Source organism: Coregonus clupeaformis, unplaced genomic scaffold (genome assembly GCF_020615455.1).
Source record: "Coregonus clupeaformis isolate EN_2021a unplaced genomic scaffold, ASM2061545v1 scaf1314, whole genome shotgun sequence".
Lineage (NCBI taxonomy): Eukaryota > Metazoa > Chordata > Actinopteri > Salmoniformes > Salmonidae > Coregonus > Coregonus clupeaformis.
The window spans coordinates 35,001-60,939 of record NW_025534768.1 but is presented as its reverse complement, the minus strand read 5'-3'; the positions used below and the strand labels follow the sequence as shown (position 1 = coordinate 60,939).

General features: G+C 45.6%; 1 protein-coding gene across 7 annotated transcripts in view; it reads left to right on the top strand.

Annotated features, from left to right (window-relative positions):
- Positions 1–25,939, top strand: part of LOC121561257 (glutamate receptor 2) — a 103,220-nt gene that overhangs the window by 71,427 nt on the left and 5,854 nt on the right. For all 7 annotated transcript variants that reach the window (XR_006659456.1, XR_006659455.1, XR_006659454.1 and 4 more), the window contains exons 4-11: positions 1,914–2,110; positions 12,347–12,400; positions 12,489–12,647; positions 14,224–14,391; positions 14,600–14,704; positions 24,017–24,124; positions 25,167–25,373; positions 25,472–25,839. Coding sequence is in view for 2 of the 7 variants with exons in the window: in XM_045218010.1 (XP_045073945.1) it covers positions 1,914–2,110; positions 12,347–12,400; positions 12,489–12,647; positions 14,224–14,391; positions 14,600–14,704; positions 24,017–24,124; positions 25,167–25,373; positions 25,472–25,839 (1,366 nt within the window). In the remaining 5 variants the exon portion in view is untranslated. The remainder of the gene's footprint in view (positions 1–1,913; positions 2,111–12,346; positions 12,401–12,488; positions 12,648–14,223; positions 14,392–14,599; positions 14,705–24,016; positions 24,125–25,166; positions 25,374–25,471; positions 25,840–25,939) is intronic.

Here is a 25,939-nt window from a genome sequence, read left to right as displayed (position 1 = left end):
GTCCTGTCCAGGGGGTGTACTGTACACCAAGCTGTCTCACTACAGAACCAGGAGATAGACTAGTGTCCTGTCCAGGGGGTGTACTGGTACATCAAGCTGCCTCACTACAGAAACAGGAGATAGACTAGTGTCCTGTCCAGGGGGTGTACTGGTACATCAAGCTGCCTCACCTTACAGAAACAGGAGATAGACTAGTGTCCTGTCCAGGGGGTGTCCTGTACATCAAGCTGTCTCACTACAGAACCAGGGAGATAGACTAGTGTCCTGTCCAGGGGTGTACTGTACATCAAGCTGTCTCACTACAGAACCAGGAGATAGACTAGTGTCCTGTCCAGGGGTGTACTGTACATCAAGCTGTCTCACTACAGAAACAGGAGATAGACTAGTGTCCTGTCCAGGGGGTGTACTGGTACATCAAGCTGTCTCACCTTACAGAAACAGGAGATAGACTAGTGTGCTGTCCAGGGGGTGTACTGGTACATCAAGCTGCCTCACTACAGAACCAGGAGATAGACTAGTGTCCTGTCCAGGGGGTGTACTGGTACATCAAGCTGTCTCACTACAGAAACAGGAGATAGACTAGTGTCCTGTCCAGGGGGTGTACTGGTACATCAAGCTGTCTCACTACAGAAACAGGAGATAGACTAGTGTCCTGTCCAGGGAGTGTACTGGTACATCAAGCTGTCTCACCTTACAGAAACAGGAGATAGACTAGTGTCCTGTCCAGGGGGTGTACTGGTACATCAAGCTGTCTCACCTTACAGAAACAGGAGATAGACTAGTGTCCTGTCCAGGGAGTGTACTGGTACATCAAGCTGTCTCACCTTACAGAAACAGGAGATAGACTATTGTCCTGTCCAGGGGGTGTACTGTACATCAAGCTGCCTCACTACAGAAACAGGAGATAGACTAGTGTCCTGTCCAGGGGGTGTACTGGTACATCAAGCTGCCTCACTACAGAACCAGGAGATAGACTAGTGTCCTGTCCAGGGGGTGTACTGTACATCAAGCTGTCTCACTACAGAAACAGGAGATAGACTAGTGTCCTGTCCAGGTGGTGTACTGGTACATCAAGCTGTCTCACTACAGAAACAGGAGATAGACTAGTGTCCTGTCCAGGGGGTGTACTGGTACATCAAGCTGTCTCACTACAGAAACAGGAGATAGACTAGTGTCCTGTCCAGGTGGTGTACTGGTACATCAAGCTATCTCACTACAGAAACAGGAGATAGACTAGTGTCCTGTCCAGGGGGTGTAAACTGGTACATCAAGCTGCCTCACTACAGAAACAGGAGATAGACTAGTGTCCTGTCCAGGGGGTGGACTGTACATCAAGCTGTCTCACCACAGAAACAGGAGATAGACTAGTGTCCTGTCCAGGGGGTGTACTGGTACATCAAGCTGTCTCACTACAGAAACAGGAGATAGACTAGTGTCCTGTCCAGGGGGTGGACTGTACATCAAGCTGTCTCACCACAGAAACAGGAGATAGACTAGTGTCCTGTCCAGGGAGTGTACTGGTACATCAAGCTGCCTCACTACAGAAACAGGAGATAGACTAGTGTCCTGTCCAGGGAATTAGTCTTCTGTCTTTTTCCCAAGCCCAGACACACATACACATGTTGAGAAGCACAGGGTGAGCTGCGGTGCAGTGCTCCTGGATGGAGAGCAATTTTTAGTGCCTTGATCAAGGGTACAACGGCAGTGAGTAGTAGTAAGGAGCCAGTTCAGGCGGCACAGGACTTGAACCAATAACCTCTAACCTCTGGGCTGCCAACTGCATGTGTGTGGAGTTCTGTCTAACCCTAACCCCAGTTACCTTTCTAACCTACCGTGTGTGGAGTTCTGTCTAACCCTAACCCTAACCCTAACCCTAACCCCAGTTACCTTTCTAACCTACCGTGTCTGTATAGGTCTGTCCACCCTGCAAGTGATCCTGGATACAGCAGCAGAGAGGAAGTGGGTTGTAACAGCCATCAACGTGGGCAACCTGAAGGATGAGAGGAAGGACGAGGCTTATCGCTCCCTGTTCCAAGACCTGGAGATACGGAAGGAGAGGAGAGTCATTCTGGACTGTGAACAAGACAAGGTTAAAGACATCATGGACCAGGTTGGTCTGTCTGTCTGTCTGTCTGTCTAGACTGTGAACAGGACAAGGTCAAAAACATTATGGAACAGGTTGGTCTGTCTGTCTAGACATTATGGAACAGGTTGGTCTGTCTGTCTAGACATTATGGAACAGGTTGGTCTGTCTGTCTAGACATTATGGAACAGGTTGGTCTGTCTGTCTAGACATTATGGAACAGGTTGGTCTGTCTGTCTAGACATTATGGAACAGGTTGGTCTGTCTGTCTAGACATTATGGAACAGGTTGGTCTGTCTGTCTAGACATTATGGAACAGGTTGGTCTGTCTAGACATTATGGAACAGGTTGGTCTGTCTGTCTAGACATTATGGAACAGGTTGGTCTGTCTGTCTAGACATTATGGAACAGGTTGGTCTGTCTGTCTAGACATTATGGACCAGGTTGGTCTGTCTGTCTAGACATTATGGAACAGGTTGGTCTGTGTCTAGACATTATGGACCAGGTTGGTCTGTCTAGACATTATGGAACAGGTTGGTCTGTCTGTCTAGACATTATGGAACAGGTTGGTCTGTCTGTCTAGACATTATGGAACAGGTTGGTCTGTCCGTCTAGACATTATGGAACAGGTTGGTCTGTCTATCTAGACATTATGGAAGAGGTCTGTCTGTCTGTCTAGACATTATGGAACAGGTTGGTCTGTCTGTCTAGACATCATGGAACAGGTTGGTCTGTCTGTCTAGACATTATGGAACAGGTTGGTCTGTCTGTCTAGACATTATGGAACAGGTTGGTCTGTCTGTCTAGACATTATGGAACAGGTTGGTCTGTCTGTCTAGACATTATGGAACAGGTTGGTCTGTCTGTCTAGACATTATGGAACAGGTTGGTCTGTCTGTCTAGACATTATGGAACAGGTTGGTCTGTCTATCTAGACATTATGGAACAGGTTGGTCTGTCTGTCTAGACATTATGGAACAGGTTGGTCTGTCTGTCTAGACATTATTGAACAGGTTGGTCTGTCTGTCTAGACATTATGGAACAGGTTGGTCTGTCTAGACATTATGGAACAGGTTGGTCTGTCTGTCTAGACATTATGGAACAGGTTGGTCTGTCTGTCTAGACATTATGGAACAGGTTGGTCTGTCTAGACATTATGGAACAGGTTGGTCTGTCTAGACATTATGGAACAGGTTGGTCTGTCTGTCTAGACATTATGGAACAGGTTGGTCTGTCTATCTAGACATTATGGAACAGGTTGGTCTGTCTGTCTAGACATTATGGAACAGGTTGGTCTGTCTGTCTAGACATTATGGAACAGGTTGGTCTGTCTGTCTAGACATTATGGAACAGGTTGGTCTGTCTGTCTAGACATTATGGAACAGGTTGGTCTGTCTGTCTAGACATTATGGACCAGGTTGGTCTGTCTGTCTAGACATTATGGAACAGGTTGGTCTGTCTGTCTAGACATTATGGAACAGGTTGGTCTGTCTAGACATTATGGACCAGGTTGGTCTGTCTGTCTAGACATTATGGAACAGGTTGGTCTGTCTGTCTAGACATTATGGAACAGCTTGGTCTGTCTGTCTAGACATTATGGAACAGGTTGGTCTGTCTGTCTAGACATTATGGAACAGGTTGGTCTGTCTGTCTAGACATTATGGAACAGGTTGGTCTGTCTGTCTAGACATTATGGAACAGGTTGGTCTGTCTGTCTAGACATTATGGAACAGGTTGGTCTGTCTAGACATTATGGAACAGGTTGGTCTGTCTAGACATTATGGAACAGGTTGGTCTGTCTGTCTAGACATTATGGAACAGGTTGGTCTGTCTATCTAGACATTATGGAACAGGTTGGTCTGTCTGTCTAGACATTATGGAACAGGTTGGTCTGTCTGTCTAGACATTATGGAACAGGTTGGTCTGTCTGTCTAGACATTATGGAACAGGTTGGTCTGTCTGTCTAGACATTATGGAACAGGTTGGTCTGTCTGTCTAGACATTATGGACCAGGTTGGTCTGTCTGTCTAGACATTATGGAACAGGTTGGTCTGTCTGTCTAGACATTATGGAACAGGTTGGTCTGTCTAGACATTATGGACCAGGTTGGTCTGTCTGTCTAGACATTATGGAACAGGTTGGTCTGTCTGTCTAGACATTATGGAACAGGTTGGTCTGTCTGTCTAGACATTATGGAACAGGTTGGTCTGTCTGTCTAGACATTATGGAACAGGTTGGTCTGTCTGTCTAGACATTATGGAACAGGTTGGTCTGTCTGTCTAGACATTATGGAACAGGTTGGTCTGTCTGTCTAGACATTATGGAACAGGTTGGTCTGTCTGTCTAGACATTATGGAACAGGTTGGTCTGTCTGTCTAGACATTATGGAACAGGTTGGTCTGTCTGTCTAGACATTATGGACCAGGTTGGTCTGTCTGTCTAGACATTATGGAACAGGTTGGTCTGTCTGTCTAGACATTATGGAACAGGTTGGTCTGTCTGTCTAGACATTATGGAACAGGTTGGTCTGTCTGTCTAGACATTATGGAACAGGTTGGTCTGTCTGTCTAGACATTATGGAACAGGTTGGTCTGTCTGTCTAGACATTATGGAACAGGTTGGTCTGTCTGTCTAGACATTATGGAACAGGTTGGTCTGTCTGTCTAGACATTATGGAACAGGTTGGTCTGTCTGTCTAGACATTATGGAACAGGTTGGTCTGTCTGTCTAGACATTATGGAACAGGTTGGTCTGTCTGTCTAGACATTATGGAACAGGTTGGTCTGTCTGTCTAGACATTATGGAACAGGTTGGTCTGTCTGTCTAGACATTATGGACCAGGTTGGTCTGTCTGTCTAGACATTATGGACCAGGTGAGGTTCTACTGTGTTCTTTATTGGGAACGGATGTCCTCTATTGGGTTCTATTGGGATCCATTGAGTTATATTGGGATCCATTGAATTCTATTGGGATCCATTGAGTTCTATTGGCATCCATTTAATTATATTTGGATCCATTGAGTTGTATTGGGATCCATTTAATTATATTTGGATCCATTGAGTTGTATTGGGATCCATTGAGTTCTACTGGGATCCATTGAGTTCTATTGGCATCCATTTAATTATATTTGGATCCATTGAGTTGTATTGGGATCCATTGAGTTCTACTGGGATCCATTGAGTTATATTGGGGTTCATTGAGTTCTATTGGAATCCATTTAATTATATTGGGATCAATTTAGTTATATTGGGATCCATTGATTTCTATTGGGATCCATTGATTTCTATTGGGATCCATTAAGTTCTATTGTATATTGTCTGCTCACTGTATTAGGGTTAGGGTAAGGGTTATATTGTCTGTTCACTGTATTAGGGTTAGGGTAAGGGTTATATTGTCTGTTCACTGTATTAGGGTAAGGGTTATATTGTCTGTTCACTGTATTAGGGTAAGGGTTATATTGTCTGTTCACTGTATTAGGGTAAGGGTTATATTGTCTGCTCACTGTATTAGGGTTAGGGTAAGGGTTATATTGTCTGTTCACTGTATTAGGGTAAGGGTTATATTGTCTGTTCACTGTATTAGGGTAAGGGTTATATTGTCTGTTCACTGTATTAGGGTTAGGGTTATATTGTCTGTTCACTGTATTAGGGTTAGGGTTATATTGTCTGTTCACTGTATTAGGGTTAGGGTTATATTGTCTGTTCACTGTATTAGGGTTAGGGTAAGGGTTATATTGTCTGTTCACTGTATTAGGGTAAGGGTTATATTGTCTGTTCACTGTATTAGGGTTAGGGTTATATTGTCTGTTCACTGTATTAGGGTTAGGGTTATATTGTCTGTTCACTGTATTAGGGTTAGGGTAAGGGTTATATTGTCTGTTCACTGTATTAGGGTAAGGGTTATATTGTCTGTTCACTGTATTAGGGTTAGGGTTATATTGTCTGTTCACTGTATTAGGGTAAGGGTTATATTGTCTGTTCACTGTATTAGGGTTAGGGTTATATTGTCTGTTCACTGTATTAGGGTTAGGGTAAGGGTTATATTGTCTGTTCACTGTATTAGGGTTAGGGTAAGGGTTATATTGTCTGTTCACTGTATTAGGGTTAGGGTTATATTGTCTGTTCACTGTATTAGGGTAAGGGTTATATTGTCTGTTCACTGTATTAGGGTTAGGGTTATATTGTCTGTTCACTGTATTAGGGTTAGGGTTAGGGTTATATTGTCTGTTCACTGTATTAGGGTTAGGGTTATATTGTCTGTTCACTGTATTAGGGTTAGGGTTAGGGTTATATTGTCTGTTCACTGTATTAGGGTAAGGGTTATATTGTCTGTTCACTGTATTAGGGTTAGGGTAAGGGTTATATTGTCTGTTCACTGTATTAGGGTTAGGGTTATATTGTCTGTTCACTGTATTAGGGTAAGGCTTATATTGTCTGTTCACTGTATTAGGGTAAGGGTTATATTGTCTGTTCACTGTATTAGGGTTAGGGTAAGGGTTATATTGTCTGTTCACTGTATTAGGGTAAGGGTTATATTGTCTGTTCACTGTATTAGGGTAAGGCTTATATTGTCTGTTCACTGTATTAGGGTAAGGGTTATATTGTCTGTTCACTGTATTAGGGTTAGGGTTATATTGTCTGTTCACTGTATTAGGGTAAGGGTTATATTGTCTGCTCACTGTATTAGGGTTAGGGTTAGGGTTATATTGTCTGTTCACTGTATTAGGGTTAGGGTTATATTGTCTGTTCACTGTATTAGGGTTAGGGTTATATTGTCTGTTCACTGTATTAGGGTTAGGGTAAGGGTTATATTGTCTGTTCACTGTATTAGGGTTAGGGTAAGGGTTATATTGTCTGTTCACTGTATTAGGGTAAGGGTTATATTGTCTGTTCACTGTATTAGGGTAAGGGTTATATTGTCTGTTCACTGTATTAGGGTTAGGGTTATATTGTCTGTTCACTGTATTAGGGTTAGGGTAAGGGTATTTTGTGACATTGTTTTACAATAGAGTATATTGCTTTAAACCACAACATTCCAGAATACTAGTTTCTGATTAGCTAGAAAGGCATTCTAGAATGGACATTACAGATAACAGGACAGTTGGAAAATATATCTTGACACCTTGCAATCATGACGCAATATACGCCTACACCTGCAGACCCTACTCACTACAAAGTTACAGAAAGCCAAACCAACAACCACACAAACTGAAATTGGATACATTGTAGATGCAGGTCCAACGAGGAAAGATTTAGCTAGTTAATTAGCTAGCATAGATTTTTTTGGCAGAGACATGGAGCATCTGATGACCTAATGTGGTGAGGGATGAGCATTCATTTATCCAGTCCCTATGTTGCAGTCAAATACTCCCACGTTTCTAGTTTGACCAGCTGTTTTCAGCAACTGGTATTTTTGAATTCGGTTGCCATATTGGCAGGTTTGCTAGCAACAAATTATTTAGCTAGCTTCTAGCCTAGTGTTTGATATGCAATACTATCTCCTCGTAATGAACACTGTTGAGGGTCTTGACGAGAAAGCAAACGTTTCCAGCTATGCCAGGCAAAATCGGGCATCATCAGCTCATTGTTATTGATGTATCCAAATGAATGTCAATAGAAAACAGCTTAAACAAACGCAAATGCAGCTACTTTGCCGTTATTCTGTCTGCAAAGGTCGTGACTGTGTTAGCCTTAGGTAATTGGCTAGCTAGCAAGCAAGGGATAAGAAAGTTGCCAGCGAACATGGCAACGGAACATATAAAACGGACAACTGGGTCACGTCCATAAATATCGAACTAATGGAACGAACAACTGGGTCACGTCCATAAATATCAAACTAATGGAACGAACGACTGGGTCACGCCCATAAATATCAAACTAATGGAACGAACGACTGGGTCGCGTCCATAAATATCAAACTAATGGAACGAACGACTGGGTCACGTCCATAAATATCAAACTAATGGAACGAACAACTGGGTCGCGCCCATAAATATCAAACTAATGGAACGAACGACTGGGTCACGTCCATAAATATCAAACTAATGGAACGAACAACTGGGTCCGTCCCATAAATATCAAACTAATGGAACGAACGACTGGGTCGCGTCCATAAATATCAAACTAATGGAACGAACGACTGGGTCGGCGTCCCATAATATCAAACTAATGGAACGAACGACTGGGTCGCGTCCATAAATATCAAACTAATGGAACGAACGACTGGGTCGCGTCCATAAATATCGAACTAATGGAACGAACGACTGGGTCGCGTCCATAAATATCAAACTAATGGAACGAACGACTGGGTCACGTCCATAAATATCAAACTAATGGAACGAACAACTGGGTCACGTCCATAAATATCAAACTAATGGAACGAACGACTGGGTCACGTCCATAAATATCAAACTAATGGAACGAACGACTGGGTTGTGTCCATAAATATCAAACTAATGGAACGAACGACTGGGTCACGTCCATAAATATCAAACTAATGGAACGAACAACTGGGTCGCGCCCATAAATATCAAACTAATGGAACGAACGACTGGGTCACGTCCATAAATATCAAACTAATGGAACGAACGACTGGGTCGCGTCCATAAATATCAAACTAATGGAACGAACGACTGGGTCACGTCCATAAATATCAAACTAATGGAACGAACGACTGGGTCACGTCCATAAATATCAAACTAATGGAACGAACGACTGGGTCACGTCCATAAATATCAAACTAATGGAACGAACGACTGGGTCACGTCCATAAATATCGAACTAATGGAACGAACAACTGGGTCACGTCCATAAATATCAAACTAATGGAACGAACGACTCGGGTCACGTCCATAAATATCAAACTAATGGAACGAACGACTGGGTCGCGTCCATAAATATCAAACTAATGGAACGAACGACTGGGTCGCGTCCCATAAATATCAAACTAATGGAACGAACGACTGGGTCACGTCCATAAATATCAAACTAATGGAACGAACGACTGGGTCGCGTCCCATAAATATCAAACTAATGGAACGAACGACTGGGTCACGTCCCATAAATATCAAACTAATGGAACGAACGACTGGGTTGTGTACAAAAATATCAAACTAATGGAACGAACGACTGGGTCACGTCCATAAATATCAAACTAATGGAACGAACGACTGGGTCGCGTCCATAAATATCAAACTAATGGAACGAACGACTGGGTCACGTCCATAAATATCAAACTAATGGAACGAACGACTGGGTCGCGCCCATAAATATCAAACTAATGTAACGAACAACTGGGTCACGTCCATAAATATCGAACTAATGGAACGAACGACTGGGTCACGTCCATAAATATCAAACTAATGGAACGAACAACTGGGTCACGTCCATAAATATCAAACTAATGGAACGAACGACTGGGTTGTGCCCATGAATATCAAACTAATGTAACGAACAACTGGGTCACGTCCATAAATATCGAACTAATGGAACGAACGACTGGGTCGCGTCCATAAATATCAAACTAATGGAACGAACGACTGGGTCGCGTCCATAAATATCAAACTAATGGAACGAACGACTGGGTCACGTCCATAAATATCAAACTAATGGAACGAACGACTGGGTCACGTCCATAAATATCAAACTAATGGAACGAACAACTCGGTCGCGTCCATAAATATCAAACTAATGGAACGAACGACTGGGTCACGCCCATAAATATCAAACTAATGGAACGAACGACTGGGTCACGTCCATAAATATCAAACTAATGGAACGAACGACTGGGTCACGTCCATAAATATCAAACTAATGGAACGAACAACTGGGTCGCGTCCATAAATATCAAACTAATGGAACGAACGACTGGGTCACGTCCATAAATATCAAACTAATGGAACGAACAACTGGGTCACGTCCATAAATATCAAACTAATGGAACGAACGACTGGGTTGTGTCCATAAATATCAAACTAATGGAACGAACGACTGGGTCACGTCCATAAATATCAAACTAATGGAACGAACAACTGGGTCGCGCCCATAAATATCAAACTAATGGAACGAACGACTGGGTCACGTCCATAAATATCAAACTAATGGAACGAACGACTGGGTCGCGTCCCATAAATATCAAACTAATGGAACGAACGACTGGGTCACGTCCATAAATATCAAACTAATGGAACGAACGACTGGGTCACGTCCATAAATATCAAACTAATGGAACGAACGACTGGGTCACGTCCATAAATATCAAACTAATGGAACGAACGACTGGGTCACATCCATAAATATCGAACTAATGGAACGAACAACTGGGTCACGTCCATAAATATCAAACTAATGGAACGAACGACTGGGTCACGTCCATAAATATCAAACTAATGGAACGAACGACTGGGTCGCGTCCATAAATATCAAACTAATGGAACGAACGACTGGGTCGCGTCCATAAATATCAAACTAATGGAACGAACGACTGGGTCACGTCCATAAATATCAAACTAATGGAACGAACGACTGGGTCGCGTCCATAAATATCAAACTAATGGAACGAACGACTGGGTCACGTCCATAAATATCAAACTAATGGAACGAACGACTGGGTTGTGTACAAAAATATCAAACTAATGGAACGAACGACTGGGTCACGTCCATAAATATCAAACTAATGGAACGAACGACTGGGTCGCGTCCATAAATATCAAACTAATGGAACGAACGACTGGGTCACGTCCATAAATATCAAACTAATGGAACGAACGACTGGGTCGCGCCCATAAATATCAAACTAATGTAACGAACAACTGGGTCACGTCCATAAATATCGAACTAATGGAACGAACGACTGGGTCACGTCCATAAATATCAAACTAATGGAACGAACAACTGGGTCACGTCCATAAATATCAAACTAATGGAACGAACGACTGGGTTGTGCCCATAAATATCAAACTAATGTAACGAACAACTGGGTCACGTCCATAAATATCGAACTAATGGAACGAACGACTGGGTCGCGTCCATAAATATCAAACTAATGGAACGAACGACTGGGTCGTGTCCATAAATATCAAACTAATGGAACGAACGACTGGGTCACGTCCATAAATATCAAACTAATGGAACGAACGACTGGGTCACGTCCATAAATATCAAACTAATGGAACGAACAACTCGGTCGCATCCATAAATATCAAACTAATGGAACGAACGACTGGGTCACGTCCATAAATATCAAACTAATGGAACGAACGACTGGGTCACGTCCATAAATATCAAACTAATGGAACGAACGACTGGGTCACGTCCATAAATATCAAACTAATGGAACGAACAACTGGGTCGCGTCCATAAATATCAAACTAATGGAACGAACGACTGGGTCACGTCCATAAATATCAAACTAATGGAACGAACAACTGGGTCACGTCCATAAATATCAAACTAATGGAACGAACAACTGGGTCACGTCCATAAATATCAAACTAATGGAACGAACGACTGGGTCGCGTCCATAAATATCAAACTAATGGAACGAACGACTGGGTCACGTCCATAAATATCAAACTAATGGAACGAACGACTGGGTCACGTCCATAAATATCAAACTAATGGAACGAACGACTGGGTCACGTCCATAAATATCAAACTAATGGAACGAACGACTGGGTCACGTCCATAAATATCAAACTAATGGAACGAACAACTGGGTCACGTCCATAAATATCAACTAATGGAACGAACAACTGGGTCGCATCCATAAATATCAAACTAATGGAACGAACGACTGGGTCACGTCCATAAATATCAAACTAATGGAACCAACGACTGGGTCACGTCCATAAATATCAAACTAATGGAACGAACGACTGGGTCGTGTCCATAAATATCAAACTAATGGAACGAACGACTCGGTTGCATCTCTAGCAACCAAAAGATGAGAAAGTAGGAATTAACTTATACAAATTTAAATATCAATGAAAAATGTTTATTTCTACTGGTAAATGTATGCTTTAGTGTTGTATCCTTTGGCAACTGTTGTATAAGCAGGATAAACACAGAAGTTCTGTACATTACCTTGAAAAAATGAACTCCTCGTTGCGTCGTCTATCATTTCCAAGGTAATGTACAGAACGTCGGTGTTAATCCCTTCCTTATATGATATTGTTTTACATTGTTGTTTTATAAGATATTGTTTTATAAGATATTGTTTTATAAGATATTGTTTTATAAGATATTGTTTTTTGTGTTCCGGCAGGTCATCACCATTGGCCGACATGTTAAAGGATATCATTACATCATCGCTAACCTGGTATGATACCTGCTACCTCTCCTATTACTACATAACTGGTACTGACATCACACACAGCCTGGTACTAACTCAGTGTGTGTGTGTCCAGGGCTTCATTGATGGTGACCTGTCTAAGATCCAGTATGGGGGAGCCAACGTGTCGGGGTTCCAGATTGTTGACTTCGAGGAGCCACTCGTCTCCAAGTTCGACCAGAGATGGGAAGCACTGGAGGAGAAAGAGTACCCTGGAGCTGACAGCAGGATCAGGGTACGACCTCTAACCTCTAACCCTAACCCTTGACCCCTACCCTAACCGTAAAGCTGACAGCAGGATCAGGGTACGACCTCTACCTACCCTAACCCTTGACCCCTACCCTAACCCTGGAGCTGACAGCAGGATCAGGGTACGACCTCTAACCTCTAACCTCTAACCCTAACCCTTGACCCCTAACCCCAACCCCTAACCGTAAAGCTGACAGCAGGATCAGGGTACGACCTCTAACCTCTAACCCTAACCCTTGACCCCTACCCTAACCCCAACCCCTAACCCTGGAGCTGACAGCAGGATCAGGGTACGACCTCTAACCTCTAACCCTAACCCTTGACCCCTAACCCCAACCCCTAACCGTAAAGCTGACAGCAGGATCAGGGTACGACCTCTAACCTCTAACCCTAACCCTTGACCCCTACCCTAACCCCAACCCCTAACCCTGGAGCTGACAGCAGGATCAGGGTACGACCTCTAACCTCTAACCCTAACCCTTGACCCCTACCCTAACCCCAACCCCTAACCCTGGTGCTGACAGCAGGATCAGGGTACGACCTCTAACCTCTAACCCTAATCCTTGACCCCTACCCTAACCCCAACCCCTAACCCTGGAGCTGACAGCAGGATCAGGGTACGACCTCTAACCTCTAACCCTAACCCTTGACCCCTACCCTAACCCTGGAGCTGACAGCAGGATCAGGGTACGACCTCTAACCTCTAACCCTAACCCTTGACCCCTACCCTAACCCCAACCCCTAACCCTGGAGCTGACAGCAGGATCAGGGTACGACCTCTAACCTCTAACCCTAACCCTTGACCCCTACCCTAACCCCAACCCCTAACCCTGGAGCTGACAGCAGGATCAGGGAACGACCTCTAACCTCTAACCCTAACCCTTGACCCCTACCCCTCTGGTTTCAGGTTTTATTGTCATGTGTACTGTGAAAAGCCTTTCTTGAAAGCTATTTTCCCAACAATGCAGTAATCAATATCAATATACAGGACAGTACAGGAAGGAGTACCCTGGAGCCCCTAACCTCTAACCATTTCTCTCTCTCTCTCTCTCTCTCTCTCTCTCTCTCTCTCTCTCTCTCTCTCTCTCTCTCTCTCTCTCTCTCTCTCTCTCTCTCTCTCTCTCTCTCTCTCTCTCTCTCTCTCTCTCTCTCTCTCTCTCTCTCTCTCTCTCTCTCTCTCTCTCTCTCTCTCTCTCTCTCTCTCTCTCTCTCTCTCTCTCTCTCTCTCTCTCTCTCTCTCTCTCTCTCTCTCTCTCTCTCTCTCTCTCTCTCTCTCTCTCTCTCTCTCTCTCTCTCTCTCTCTCTCTCTCTCTCTCTCTCTCTCTCTCTCTCTCTCTCTGCTCTCTCTCTCTCTCTCTCTCTCTCTCTCTCTCTCTCTCTCTCTCTCTCTCTCTCTCTCCCTCTCTCTCTCTCTCTCTCTCTCTCTCTCTCTCTCTCTCTCTCTCTCTCTCTCTCTCTCTCTCTCTCTCTCTCTCTCTCTCTCTCTCTCTCTCTCTCTCTCTCTCTCTCTCTCTCTCTCTCTCTCTCTCGCTCTCTCAATCTCTCTTCATCTCTCTCTCCAGTACACATCAGCTCTGACCTATGATGCGGTCCAGGTTATGACTGAAGCGTTCCGGACGCTCACCAAGCAGCGGATCGACTTCAGTCGTCGTGGCAATAACGGGGACTGTCTGGCCAATCCAGCAGTGCCCTGGTCTCAGGGGGTGGAGATAGAACGCGCTCTCAAACAGGTTACCATAGAAACAGCTGTTAGCTTGTTTTAGAGTCTTCAATGATCTTGTCTGTTGTGTAGTTTTATGTGGATGGGATAAAATACTGGTTATTTGTGGTGTGTCTGTGTGTCTCTCTGTGTGTGTGTGTGTGTGTGTGTGTGTGTGTGTGTGTGTGTGTGTGTGTGTGTGTGTGTGTGTGTGTGTGTGTGTGTGTGTGTGTGTGTAGGTGCGTGTGGATGGGCTGACGGGTAATATCCAGTTTGACCAGTATGGTAAAAGAGTCAACTACTCCGTCAACGTGATGGAACTGAAGAACACTGGACCAGTTAAGGTACAGCCAATCAGCATTCACCAGCCCAGTCACTTCCTTACGATCAGCCAATCAGCATTCACCATCCCAGTCACTTCCTTACGATCAGCTAATCAGCATTCACCAGCACACTCACTTCCTTACAATGAGCCAATCAGTATTCACCAGCCTAGTCACTTCCTTACAATCAGCCAATCGTAGCCCTTACAGAGTCACATCAGCACACCAATTGGCCTTTCTCTCATTTCCGGGTTGGGACATCCGTTTTTGGGAAAATCCTATATCCGGCATTTCTCAGTAGACAAGTCCTGTTGTAGCGTACCTCTTTGTTCGAATTCGAGAGAAAAAACTGCTGTATCTAAATCCTCTTTGAAGTCAACCCGAGTTGGGCTAGCTTGAATTATGTTCCCACTGCCTCCACAATAGAAATGATGTCATGTTGCTAGTTAGACAATTCTTCGGTAATGTTGCTAACTAGCTAGAAATTGTAGAAAGTCATTTGGCTACAACTAGCAGCTAGCAAGATGTTGAAGAAAGAATTTACCCTCACCACGCTGTAACTAACGTTACCCCATACTCCCCATGCTAGCTAGCTAAACGTTTAGCTTCATCGCTAGCATAACAAGATAGTTAGCTAGCTTAATTTCCAACCTTGCTTGCCATGGCCACAGCTAGCCAAATGTTTAGCTTGCTAGCTAGCAAAACGGTTAGCGTCATCGCACAGCTAGCTAGATTCCTAACCTTGCTTGCCTTGGGATTGGCTATTAGCTAGCAGGCTGACCAAACACACCAGAGGACAGGTTTGATAGGATGTAGCTAGCTAGCTTTCAATCCCTGCTAATTTATGTTAGCTAGCAAGCGTGTTTCAACTCTGATTTGCGAGCTAACGTTAGCTAGCTAGTATTAGAGGGCTGAATGTTGTCAAACTTTGATTGTGTAGTGCAAACACATATGAAGGATCCAACTATGTTGGTAATTCCTGTCATGTCTGACTAGTGCAGTAGGATACTACTTGTCCATGTGCTAAGAGCAACAAACCTAGAAGAGCTAAACGTGGAAGCATCCAGCAGAGATCAGCTTCTCATTAGCTAGCTAACGTTAGCTATATTATAGCTATGAAGCATTATGTTTACTGTTTTGAAACAACATACAGTTACAGTTAAAAATGTGTGCACACACCTACCCATTCCAGGGTTGTTCTTTATTTTTACTATTTTCTACACTGTAGAATAATAGTGAAGACATCAAAACTATGAAATAACACATATGGAATCATGTAGTAACCAACAAAGTGTCAAACAAATCAAAATATATTTTATATTTGAGATTCTTCAAAGTAGCCACCCTTTGCCTTGATGACAGCTTTGCACACTCTTGGCATTCTCTCAACCAGCTTCATGAGGTAGTCACCTGGAATGTATTTCAATTAACAGGTGTGCCATGTTAAAAGTTAATTTGTGGAATTTCTTTCCTTCTTAATGCGTTTGAGCCAATCAGTTGTGTTGTGACAAGGTAGGGGTGGTATACAGAAGATAGCCCTATTTGGTAAAAGACCAAGTCCATATTATGGCAATAACAGCTCAAATAAGCAAAGAGAAACGACAGTCCATCATTACTTTGAGACATGAAGGTCAGTCAATCCGGAAAATGTCAAGAACTTTGAACGTTTCTTCAAGTGCAGTCGCAAAAACCATCAAGCGCTATGATGAAACTGGCTCTCATGAGGACCGCCACAGGAATGGAAGACCCAGAGTTACCTCTGCTGCAGAGGATACGTTCATTAGTGTTACCAGCCTCAGAAATTGCAACACAAATAAATGCTTCACAGAGTTCAAGTAACAGACATCTCAACATCAACTGTTTTACATTTACATTTACATTTTAGTCATTTAGCAGACGCTCTTATCCAGAGCGACTTACAGGAGCAATTAGGGGGTAGAAGGATTACTTTATCCTATCCCAGGTATTCCTTAAAGAGGTGGGGTTTCAAATGTCTCCGGAAGGTGGTGAGTGACTCCGCTGTCCTGGCGTCGTGAGGGAGCTTGTTCCACCATTGGGGTGCCAGAGCAGCGAACAGTTTTGACTGGGCTGAGCGGGAACTATGCTTCCGCAGAGGAAGGGGAGCCAGCAGGCCAGAGGTGGATGAACGCAATGCCCTCGTTTGGGTGTAGGGACTGATCAGAGCCCGAAGGTACAGAGGTGCCGTTCCCCTCACTGCTCCATAGGCAAGCACCATTGGTCTTGTAGCAGATGCGAGCTTCAACTGGAAGCCAGTGGAGTGTGCGGAGGAGGGGGGTGACGTGAGCGAACTTGGGAAGGTTGAACACCAGGCGGGCTGCGGCATTCTGGATGAGTTGTAGGGGTTTAATGGCACAGGCAGGGAGGCCAGCCAACAGCGAGTTGCAGTAATCCAGACGGGAGATGACAAGTGCCTGGATTAGGACCTGTGCCGCTTCCTGTGTAAGGCAGGGTCGTACTCTCCGAATGTTGTAGAGCATGAACCTGCAGTAGCGGGTCACCGCCTTGATGTTAGCGGAGAACGACAGGGTGTTGTCCAGGGTCACGCCAAGGCTCTTCGCACTCTGGGAGGAGGACACAACGGAGTTGTCAACCGTGATGGCGAGATCATGGAACGGGCAGTCCTTCCCCGGGAGGAAGAGCAGCTCCGTCTTGCCAGGGTTCAGCTTGAGGTGGTGATCCGTCATCCATACTGATATGTCTGCCAGACATGCAGAGATGCGATTCGCCACCTGGTTATCAGAAGGGGGAACTGTTCAGAGGAGACTGTGTGAATCAGGCCTTCAAGGTCGAATTGCTGCAAGAAACCACTACTAAAGGACACCAATAATAAGAAGAGACTTGCTTGGGCCAAGAAACACGAGCAATGGACATTAGACCGGTGGAAAGGAGGTGTGATGGTGCTTTGCTGGTGACACCGTCAGTGATTTATTTATAATTCAAGGCACACAACCAGCATGGCTACCACAGCATTCTGCAGCGATACGCCATCCCATCTGGTTTGGGCTTAGTGGGACTATCATTTGTTTTTCAACAGGACAATGACCCAACACACCTCCAGGCTGTGTAAGGGCTATTTGACCAAGAAGGAGAGTGATGGAGTGCTGCATCAGATGATCTGGCCTCCACAATCCCTCGACCTCAACCAAATTGAGATGGTCTGGGATGAGTTGGACCGCAGAGTGAAGGAAAAGCAGCCAACAAGTGCTGAGCATATGTGGGAACTCCTTCAAGACTGTTGGAAAAGCATTCCAGGTGAAGCTGGTTGAGAGAATGTCAAGAGTGTGCAAAGCTGTCATCAAGGCAAAGGGTGGCTACTTTGAAGAATATAAAATATTAAATATATTTTGATTTGTTTAACTCTTTTTTGGTTACTACATGATTCCATATGTGTTATTTCATAGTTTTGATGTCTTCACTATTATTCTACAATGTAGAAAATAGTAAAAATAAAGAAAAACCCTTGAATGAGTAGGTGTGTCCAAACTTTTGACTGATACTGTACGTCTTAGCAAGCAAGCTCTTTGGCAGCAAGGTTTCGTTTAGTCATAATATTTAGCTACCTCGCTAGCTAGCTTTGCAAACGTTAGCCTAGCTTAACTAGCTAGCATCAAGTGTAGGCGATGGAAACATGGCTGTAAAAACAGCTCTAGCTTAGTTAAAAACAAACACTGATGTTTATTTTTATCCAGAGAATTACTTTTGAATTATTTTTGATGCACTCATACCAGAGAATGATTCATCCTTCACTCCTAGCAGAACTCCATCCCAGCACTAACACACCTGATTCATCCTTCACTCCTAGCAGAACTCCATCCCAGCACTAACACACCTGATTCATCCTTCACTCCTAGCAGAACTCCACCCACCACTAACACACCTGATTCATCCTTCACTCCTAGCAGAACTCCATCCCAGCACTAACACACCTGATTCATCCTTCACTCCTAGCAGAACTCCATCCCAGTACTAACACACCTGATTCATCCTTCACTCCTAGCAGAACTCCATCCACCACTAACACACCTGATTCATCCTTCACTCCTAGCAGAACTCCATCCCACCACTAACACACCTGATTCATCCTTCACTCCTAGCAGAACTCCACCCACCACTAACACACCTGATTCATCCTTCACTCCTAGCAGAACTCCATCCCACCACTAACACACCTGATTCATCCTTCACTCCTAGCAGAACTCCACCCACCACTAACACACCTGATTCATCCTTCACTCCTAGCAGAACTCCACCCCAACACTAACACACCTGATTCATCCTTCACTCCTAGCAGAACTCCATCCCAGCACTAACACACCTGATTCATCCTTCACTCCTAGCAGAACTCCACCCACCACTAACACACCTGATTCATCCTTCACTCCTAGCAGAACTCCACCCACCACTAACACACCTGATTCATCCTTCACTCCTAGCAGAACTCCATCCCAGCACTAACACACCTGATTCATCCTTCACTCCTAGCAGAACTCCATCCCAGCACTAACACACCTGATTCATCCTTCACTCCTAGCAGAACTCCACCCCACCACTAACACACCTGATTCATCCTTCACTCCTAGCAGAACTCCATCCCAGCACTAACACACCTGATTCATCCTTCACTCCTAGCAGAACTCCATCCCAGCACTAACACACCTGATTCATCCTTCACTCCTAGCAGAACTCCACCCACCACTAACACACCTGATTCATCCTTCAATCCTAGCAGAACTCCATCCCAACACTAACACACCTGATTCATCCTTCACTCCTAGCAGAACTCCATCCCAGCACTAACACACCTGATTCATCCTTCACTCCTAGCAGAACTCCACCCACCACTAACACACCTGATTCATCCTTCACTCCTAGCAGAACTCCATCCCACCACTAACACACCTGATTCATCCTTCACTCCTAGCAGAACTCCACCCACCACTAACACACCTGATTCATCCTTCACTCCTAGCAGAACTCCATCCCACCACTAACACACCTGATTCATCCTTCAATCCTAGCAGAACTCCATCCCAGCACTAACACACCTGATTCATCCTTCACTCCTAGCAGAACTCCATCCCAGCACTAACACACCTGATTCATCCTTCACTCCTAGCAGAACTCCACCCCACCACTAACACACCTGATTCATCCTTCACTCCTAGCAGAACTCCATCCCAGCACTAACACACCTGATTCATCCTTCACTCCTAGCAGAACTCCACCCCAACACTAACACACCTGATTCATCCTTCACTCCTAGCAGAACTCCATCCCAGCACTAACACACCTGATTCATCCTTCAATCCTAGCAGAACTCCATCCCAACACTAACACACCTGATTCATCCTTCACTCCTAGCAGAACTCCACCCCAACACTAACACACCTGATTCATCCTTCACTCCTAGCAGAACTCCACCCCAACACTAACACACCTGATTCATCCTTCACTCCTAGCAGAACTCCATCCCAGCACTAACACACCTGATTCATCCTTCACTCCTAGCAGAACTCCACCCCAACACTAACACACCTGATTCATCCTTCACTCCTAGCAGAACTCCATCCCAGCACTAACACACCTGATTCATCCTTCACTCCTAGCAGAACTCCACCCCAGCACTAACACACCTGATTCATCCTTCACTCCTAGCAGAACTCCATCCCAGCACTAACACACCTGATTCATCCTTCACTCCTAGCAGAACTCCATCCCAGCACTAACACACCTGATTCATCCTTCACTCCTAGCAGAACTCCACCCCAGCACTAACACACCTGATTCATCCTTCACTCCTAGCAGAACTCCACCCCAGCACTAACACACCTGATTCATCCTTCACTCCTAGCAGAACTCCATCCCAGCACTAACACACCTGATTCATCCTTCACTCCTAGCAGAACTCCATCCCAACACTAACACACCTGATTCATCCTTCACTCCTAGCAGAACTCCATCCCAGCACTAACACACCTGATTCATCCTTCACTCCTAGCAGAACTCCATCCCAGCACTAACACACCTGATTCATCCTTCACTCCTAGCAGAACTCCACCCCAGCACTAACACACCTGATTCATCCTTCACTCCTAGCAGAACTCCACCCCAACACTAACACACCTGATTCATCCTTCACTCCTAGCAGAACTCCATCCCAGCACTAACACACCTGATTCATCCTTCACTCCTAGCAGAACTCCATCCCACCACTAACACACCTGATTCATCCTTCACTCCTAGCAGAACTCCACCCCAGCACTAACACACCTGATTCATCCTTCACTCCTAGCAGAACTCCATCCCAGCACTAACACACCTGATTCATCCTTCACTCCTAGCAGAACTCCATCCCACCACTAACACACCTGATTCATCCTTCACTCCTAGCAGAACTCCATCCCAGCACTAACACACCTGATTCATCCTTCACTCCTAGCAGAACTCCATCCCAGCACTAACACACCTGATTCATCCTTCACTCCTAGCAGAACTCCATCCCAGCACTAACACACCTGATTCATCCTTCACTCCTAGCAGAACTCCATCCCACCACTAACACACCTGATTCATCCTTCACTCCTAGCAGAACTCCATCCCAGCACTAACACACCTGATTCATCCTTCACTCCTAGCAGAACTCCATCCCAGCACTAACACACCTGATTCATCCTTCACTCCTAGCAGAACTCCACCCACCACTAACACACCTGATTCATCCTTCACTCCTAGCAGAACTCCATCCCAGCACTAACACACCTGATTCATCCTTCACTCCTAGCAGAACTCCATCCCAGCACTAACACACCTGATTCATCCTTCACTCCTAGCAGAACTCCACCCCAGCACTAACACACCTGATTCATCCTTCACTCCTAGCAGAACTCCACCCCAGCACTAACACACCTGATTCATCCTTCACTCCTAGCAGAAGTCCATCCCAGCACTAACACACCTGATTCATCCTTCACTCCTAGCAGAACTCCACCCACCACTAACACACCTGATTCATCCTTCACTCCTAGCAGAACTCCATCCCAGCACTAACACACCTGATTCATCCTTCACTCCTAGCAGAACTCCATCCCAACACTAACACACCTGATTCATCCTTCACTCCTAGCAGAACTCCATCCCAACACTAACACACCTGATTCATCCTTCACTCCTAGCAGAACTCCATCCCAGCACTAACACACCTGATTCATCCTTCACTCCTAGCAGAACTCCATCCCACCACTAACACACCTGATTCATCCTTCACTCCTAGCAGAACTCCATCCCACCACTAACACACCTGATTCATCCTTCACTCCTAGCAGAACTCCATCCCAGCACTAACACACCTGATTCATCCTTCACTCCTAGCAGAACTCCATCCCACCACTAACACACCTGATTCATCCTTCACTCCTAGCAGAACTCCATCCCAGCACTAACACACCTGATTCATCCTTCACTCCTAGCAGAACTCCACCCACCACTAACACACCTGATTCATCCTTCACTCCTAGCAGAACTCCATCCCAGCACTAACACACCTGATTCATCCTTCACTCCTAGCAGAACTCCATCCCAGCACTAACACACCTGATTCATCCTTCACTCCTAGCAGAACTCCACCCACCACTAACACACCTGATTCATCCTTCACTCCTAGCAGAACTCCATCCCAGCACTAACACACCTGATTCATCCTTCACTCCTAGCAGAACTCCACCCACCACTAACACACCTGATTCATCCTTCACTCCTAGCAGAACTCCATCCCAGCACTAACACACCTGATTCATCCTTCACTCCTAGCAGAACTCCACCCCAACACTAACACACCTGATTCATCCTTCACTCCTAGCAGAACTCCATCCCAGCACTAACACACCTGATTCATCCTTCAATCCTAGCAGAACTCCATCCCAACACTAACACACCTGATTCATCCTTCAATCCTAGCAGAACTCCACCCCAACACTAACACACCTGATTCATCCTTCACTCCTAGCAGAACTCCACCCACCACTAACACACCTGATTCATCCTTCACTCCTAGCAGAACTCCACCCCAACCCTAACACACCTGATTCATCCTTCACTCCTAGCAGAACTCCACCCCAACACTAACACACCTGATTCATCCTTCACTCCTAGCAGAACTCCATCCCAGCACTAACACACCTGATTCATCCTTCACTCCTAGCAGAACTCCACCCCAACACTAACACACCTGATTCATCCTTCACTCCTAGCAGAACTCCATCCCAGCACTAACACACCTGATTCATCCTTCACTCCTAGCAGAACTCCATCCCAGCACTAACACACCTGATTCATCCTTCACTCCTAGCAGAACTCCATCCCACCACTAACACACCTGATTCATCCTTCACTCCTAGCAGAACTCCACCCCAACACTAACACACCTGATTCATCCTTCACTCCTAGCAGAACTCCATCCCAGCACTAACACACCTGATTCATCCTTCACTCCTAGCAGAACTCCACCCACCACTAACACACCTGATTCATCCTTCACTCCTAGCAGAACTCCACCCAGCACTAACACACCTGATTCATCCTTCACTCCTAGCAGAACTCCATCCCAGCCCTAACACACCTGATTCATCCTTCACTCCTAGCAGAACTCCATCCCACCACTAACACACCTGATTCATCCTTCACTCCTAGCAGAACTCCATCCCAGCACTAACACACCTGATTCATCTTTCACTCCTAGCAGAACTCCATCCCAGCACTAACACACCTGATTCATCCTTCAATCCTAGCAGAACTCCATCCCAGCACTAACACACCTGATTCATCCTTCACTCCTAGCAGAACTCCACCCACCACTAACACACCTGATTCATCCTTCACTCCTAGCAGAACTCCATCCCAGCACTAACACACCTGATTCATCCTTCACTCCTAGCAGAACTCCATCCCAGCACTAACACACCTGATTCATCCTTCACTCCTAGCAGAACTCCACCCACCACTAACACACCTGATTCATCCTTCACTCCTAGCAGAACTCCATCCCAGCACTAACACACCTGATTCATCCTTCACTCCTAGCAGAACTCCATCCCAGCACTAACACACCTGATTCATCCTTCACTCCTAGCAGAACTCCATCCCAACACTAACACACCTGATTCAGCTGCACATGCTATTGGTGATTAGTTGATTGGAATGACGCTACAGGTTTAATTGTGTGTGTGTGTGTTTGTGTGTGTGTGTGTGTGTGTGTGTGTGTGTGTGTGTGTGTGTGTGTGTGTGTGTGTGTGTGTGTGTGTGTGTGCGTGTTTTCAGATTGGCTACTGGAATGAAGTGGACAAGATGGTGGTGACTAAACTAGACATCTTCCCCAATGACACTAATGGGATGGAGAACAAGACTGTTATCGTCACAACTATCCTGGTAACAACGTGGGTGGTGATGGGTGGTGGGTGGTCATCTTTAAAGCCATCCTGGTAATAATGTGGGTGGTGAGGGTGGTGGGTGGTCATCTTTAAAGCCATCCTGGTAACAACGTGGGTGGTGGTGGGTGGTGGGTGGTCATCTTTAAAGCCATCCTGGTAACAACGTGGGTGGTGGTGGGTGGTGGGTGGTCATATTTAATGCCATCCTGGTAATAATGTGGGTGGTGAGGGTGGTGGGTGGTCATCTTTAAAGCCATCCTGGTAACAACGTGGGTGGTGGTGGGTGGTGAATGGTCATATTTAAAGCCATCCTGGTAACAACGTGGGGGGTGGTGGGTGGTGGGTGGTCATCTTTAAAGTCATCCTGGTAATAATGTGGGTGGTGAGGGTGGTGGGTGGTCATCTTTAAAGCCATCCTGGTAACAGCGTGGGTGGTAGTGGGTGGTCATCTTTAAAGCCATCCTGGTAATAACGTGGGTGGTGAGGGGTGGTCATCTTTAAAGCCATCCTGGTAACAACGTGGGGGGTGGTGGGTGGTGGGTGGTCATCTTTAAAGCCATCCTGGTAACAACGTGGGTGGTAGTGGGTGGTCATCTTTAATGCCATCCTGGTAACAACGTGGGTGGTGGTGGGTGGTGGGTGGTCATCTTTAAAGCCATCCTGGTAATAATGTGGGTGGTAGGGTGGTGGGTGGTCATCTTTAAAGCCATCCTGGTAACAACGTGGGGGGGTGGTGGGTGGTGGGTGGTCATCTTTAAAGCCATCCTGGTAACAACGTGGGTGGTAGTGGGTGGTCATCTTTAATGCCATCCTGGTAACAACGTGGGTGGTGGTGGGTGGTGGGTGGTCATCTTTAAAGCCATCCTGGTAATAATGTGGGTGGTGAGGGTGGTGGGTGGTCATCTTTAAAGCCATCCTGGTAATAATGTGGGTGGTGAGGGTGGTGGGTGGTCATCTTTAAAGCCATCCTGGTAACAACGTGGGTGGTGGGTGGTCATCTTTAAAGCCATCCTGGTAACAACGTGGGTGGTGTGTTGCAGGAAGCCCCATATGTGATGCTAAAGAAGAATGCTGAGTTGTTCCTAGACAACGACCGTTATGAAGGCTATTGCGTCGACCTGGCAGCAGAGATCGCTAAGCACTGTGGGATACGCTACCAGCTAAGGATTGTGGGAGATGGAAAGTACGGAGCTCGAGACGCTGAAACCAAGATCTGGAACGGGATGGTTGGAGAGCTGGTGTACGGGGTAAGAACCCTGATCTCTAACCCCTGATCTCTGTTGTTATTGTGAGACTAGTACCTGAGGACACAAGAACTAAGTGTAACTCTCTGCCTCCCCTGTAGAAAGCAGACATAGCCGTAGCCCCTCTCACTATCACCCTGGTCCGAGAGGAGGTGATCGACTTCTCCAAGCCCTTCATGTCTCTGGGCATCTCCATCATGATCAAGAAGCCCCAGAAGTCTAAACCCGGGGTGTTCTCCTTCCTGGACCCGCTGGCCTATGAGATCTGGATGTGTATAGTGTTTGCCTATATCGGTGTGAGCGTGGTGCTGTTCCTGGTGAGCCGGTTCAGCCCGTATGAATGGCACATGGAGGAGTACGAGGATGGCCAGTTGCCCACCAGCGAGTCCTCTAATGAGTTTGGGATCTTTAACTCTCTGTGGTTCTCTCTAGGAGCCTTTATGCAGCAAGGCTGTGATATCTCCCCAAGGTTGGTGTCCTGTTGCTAGGTAACGTGGCTCGCTGTGTTGGCAGCCCCCCTTCCTCCTGGAGCTGGTGTTTATATGCTGACCTCACTTCCTGCTGCTTAC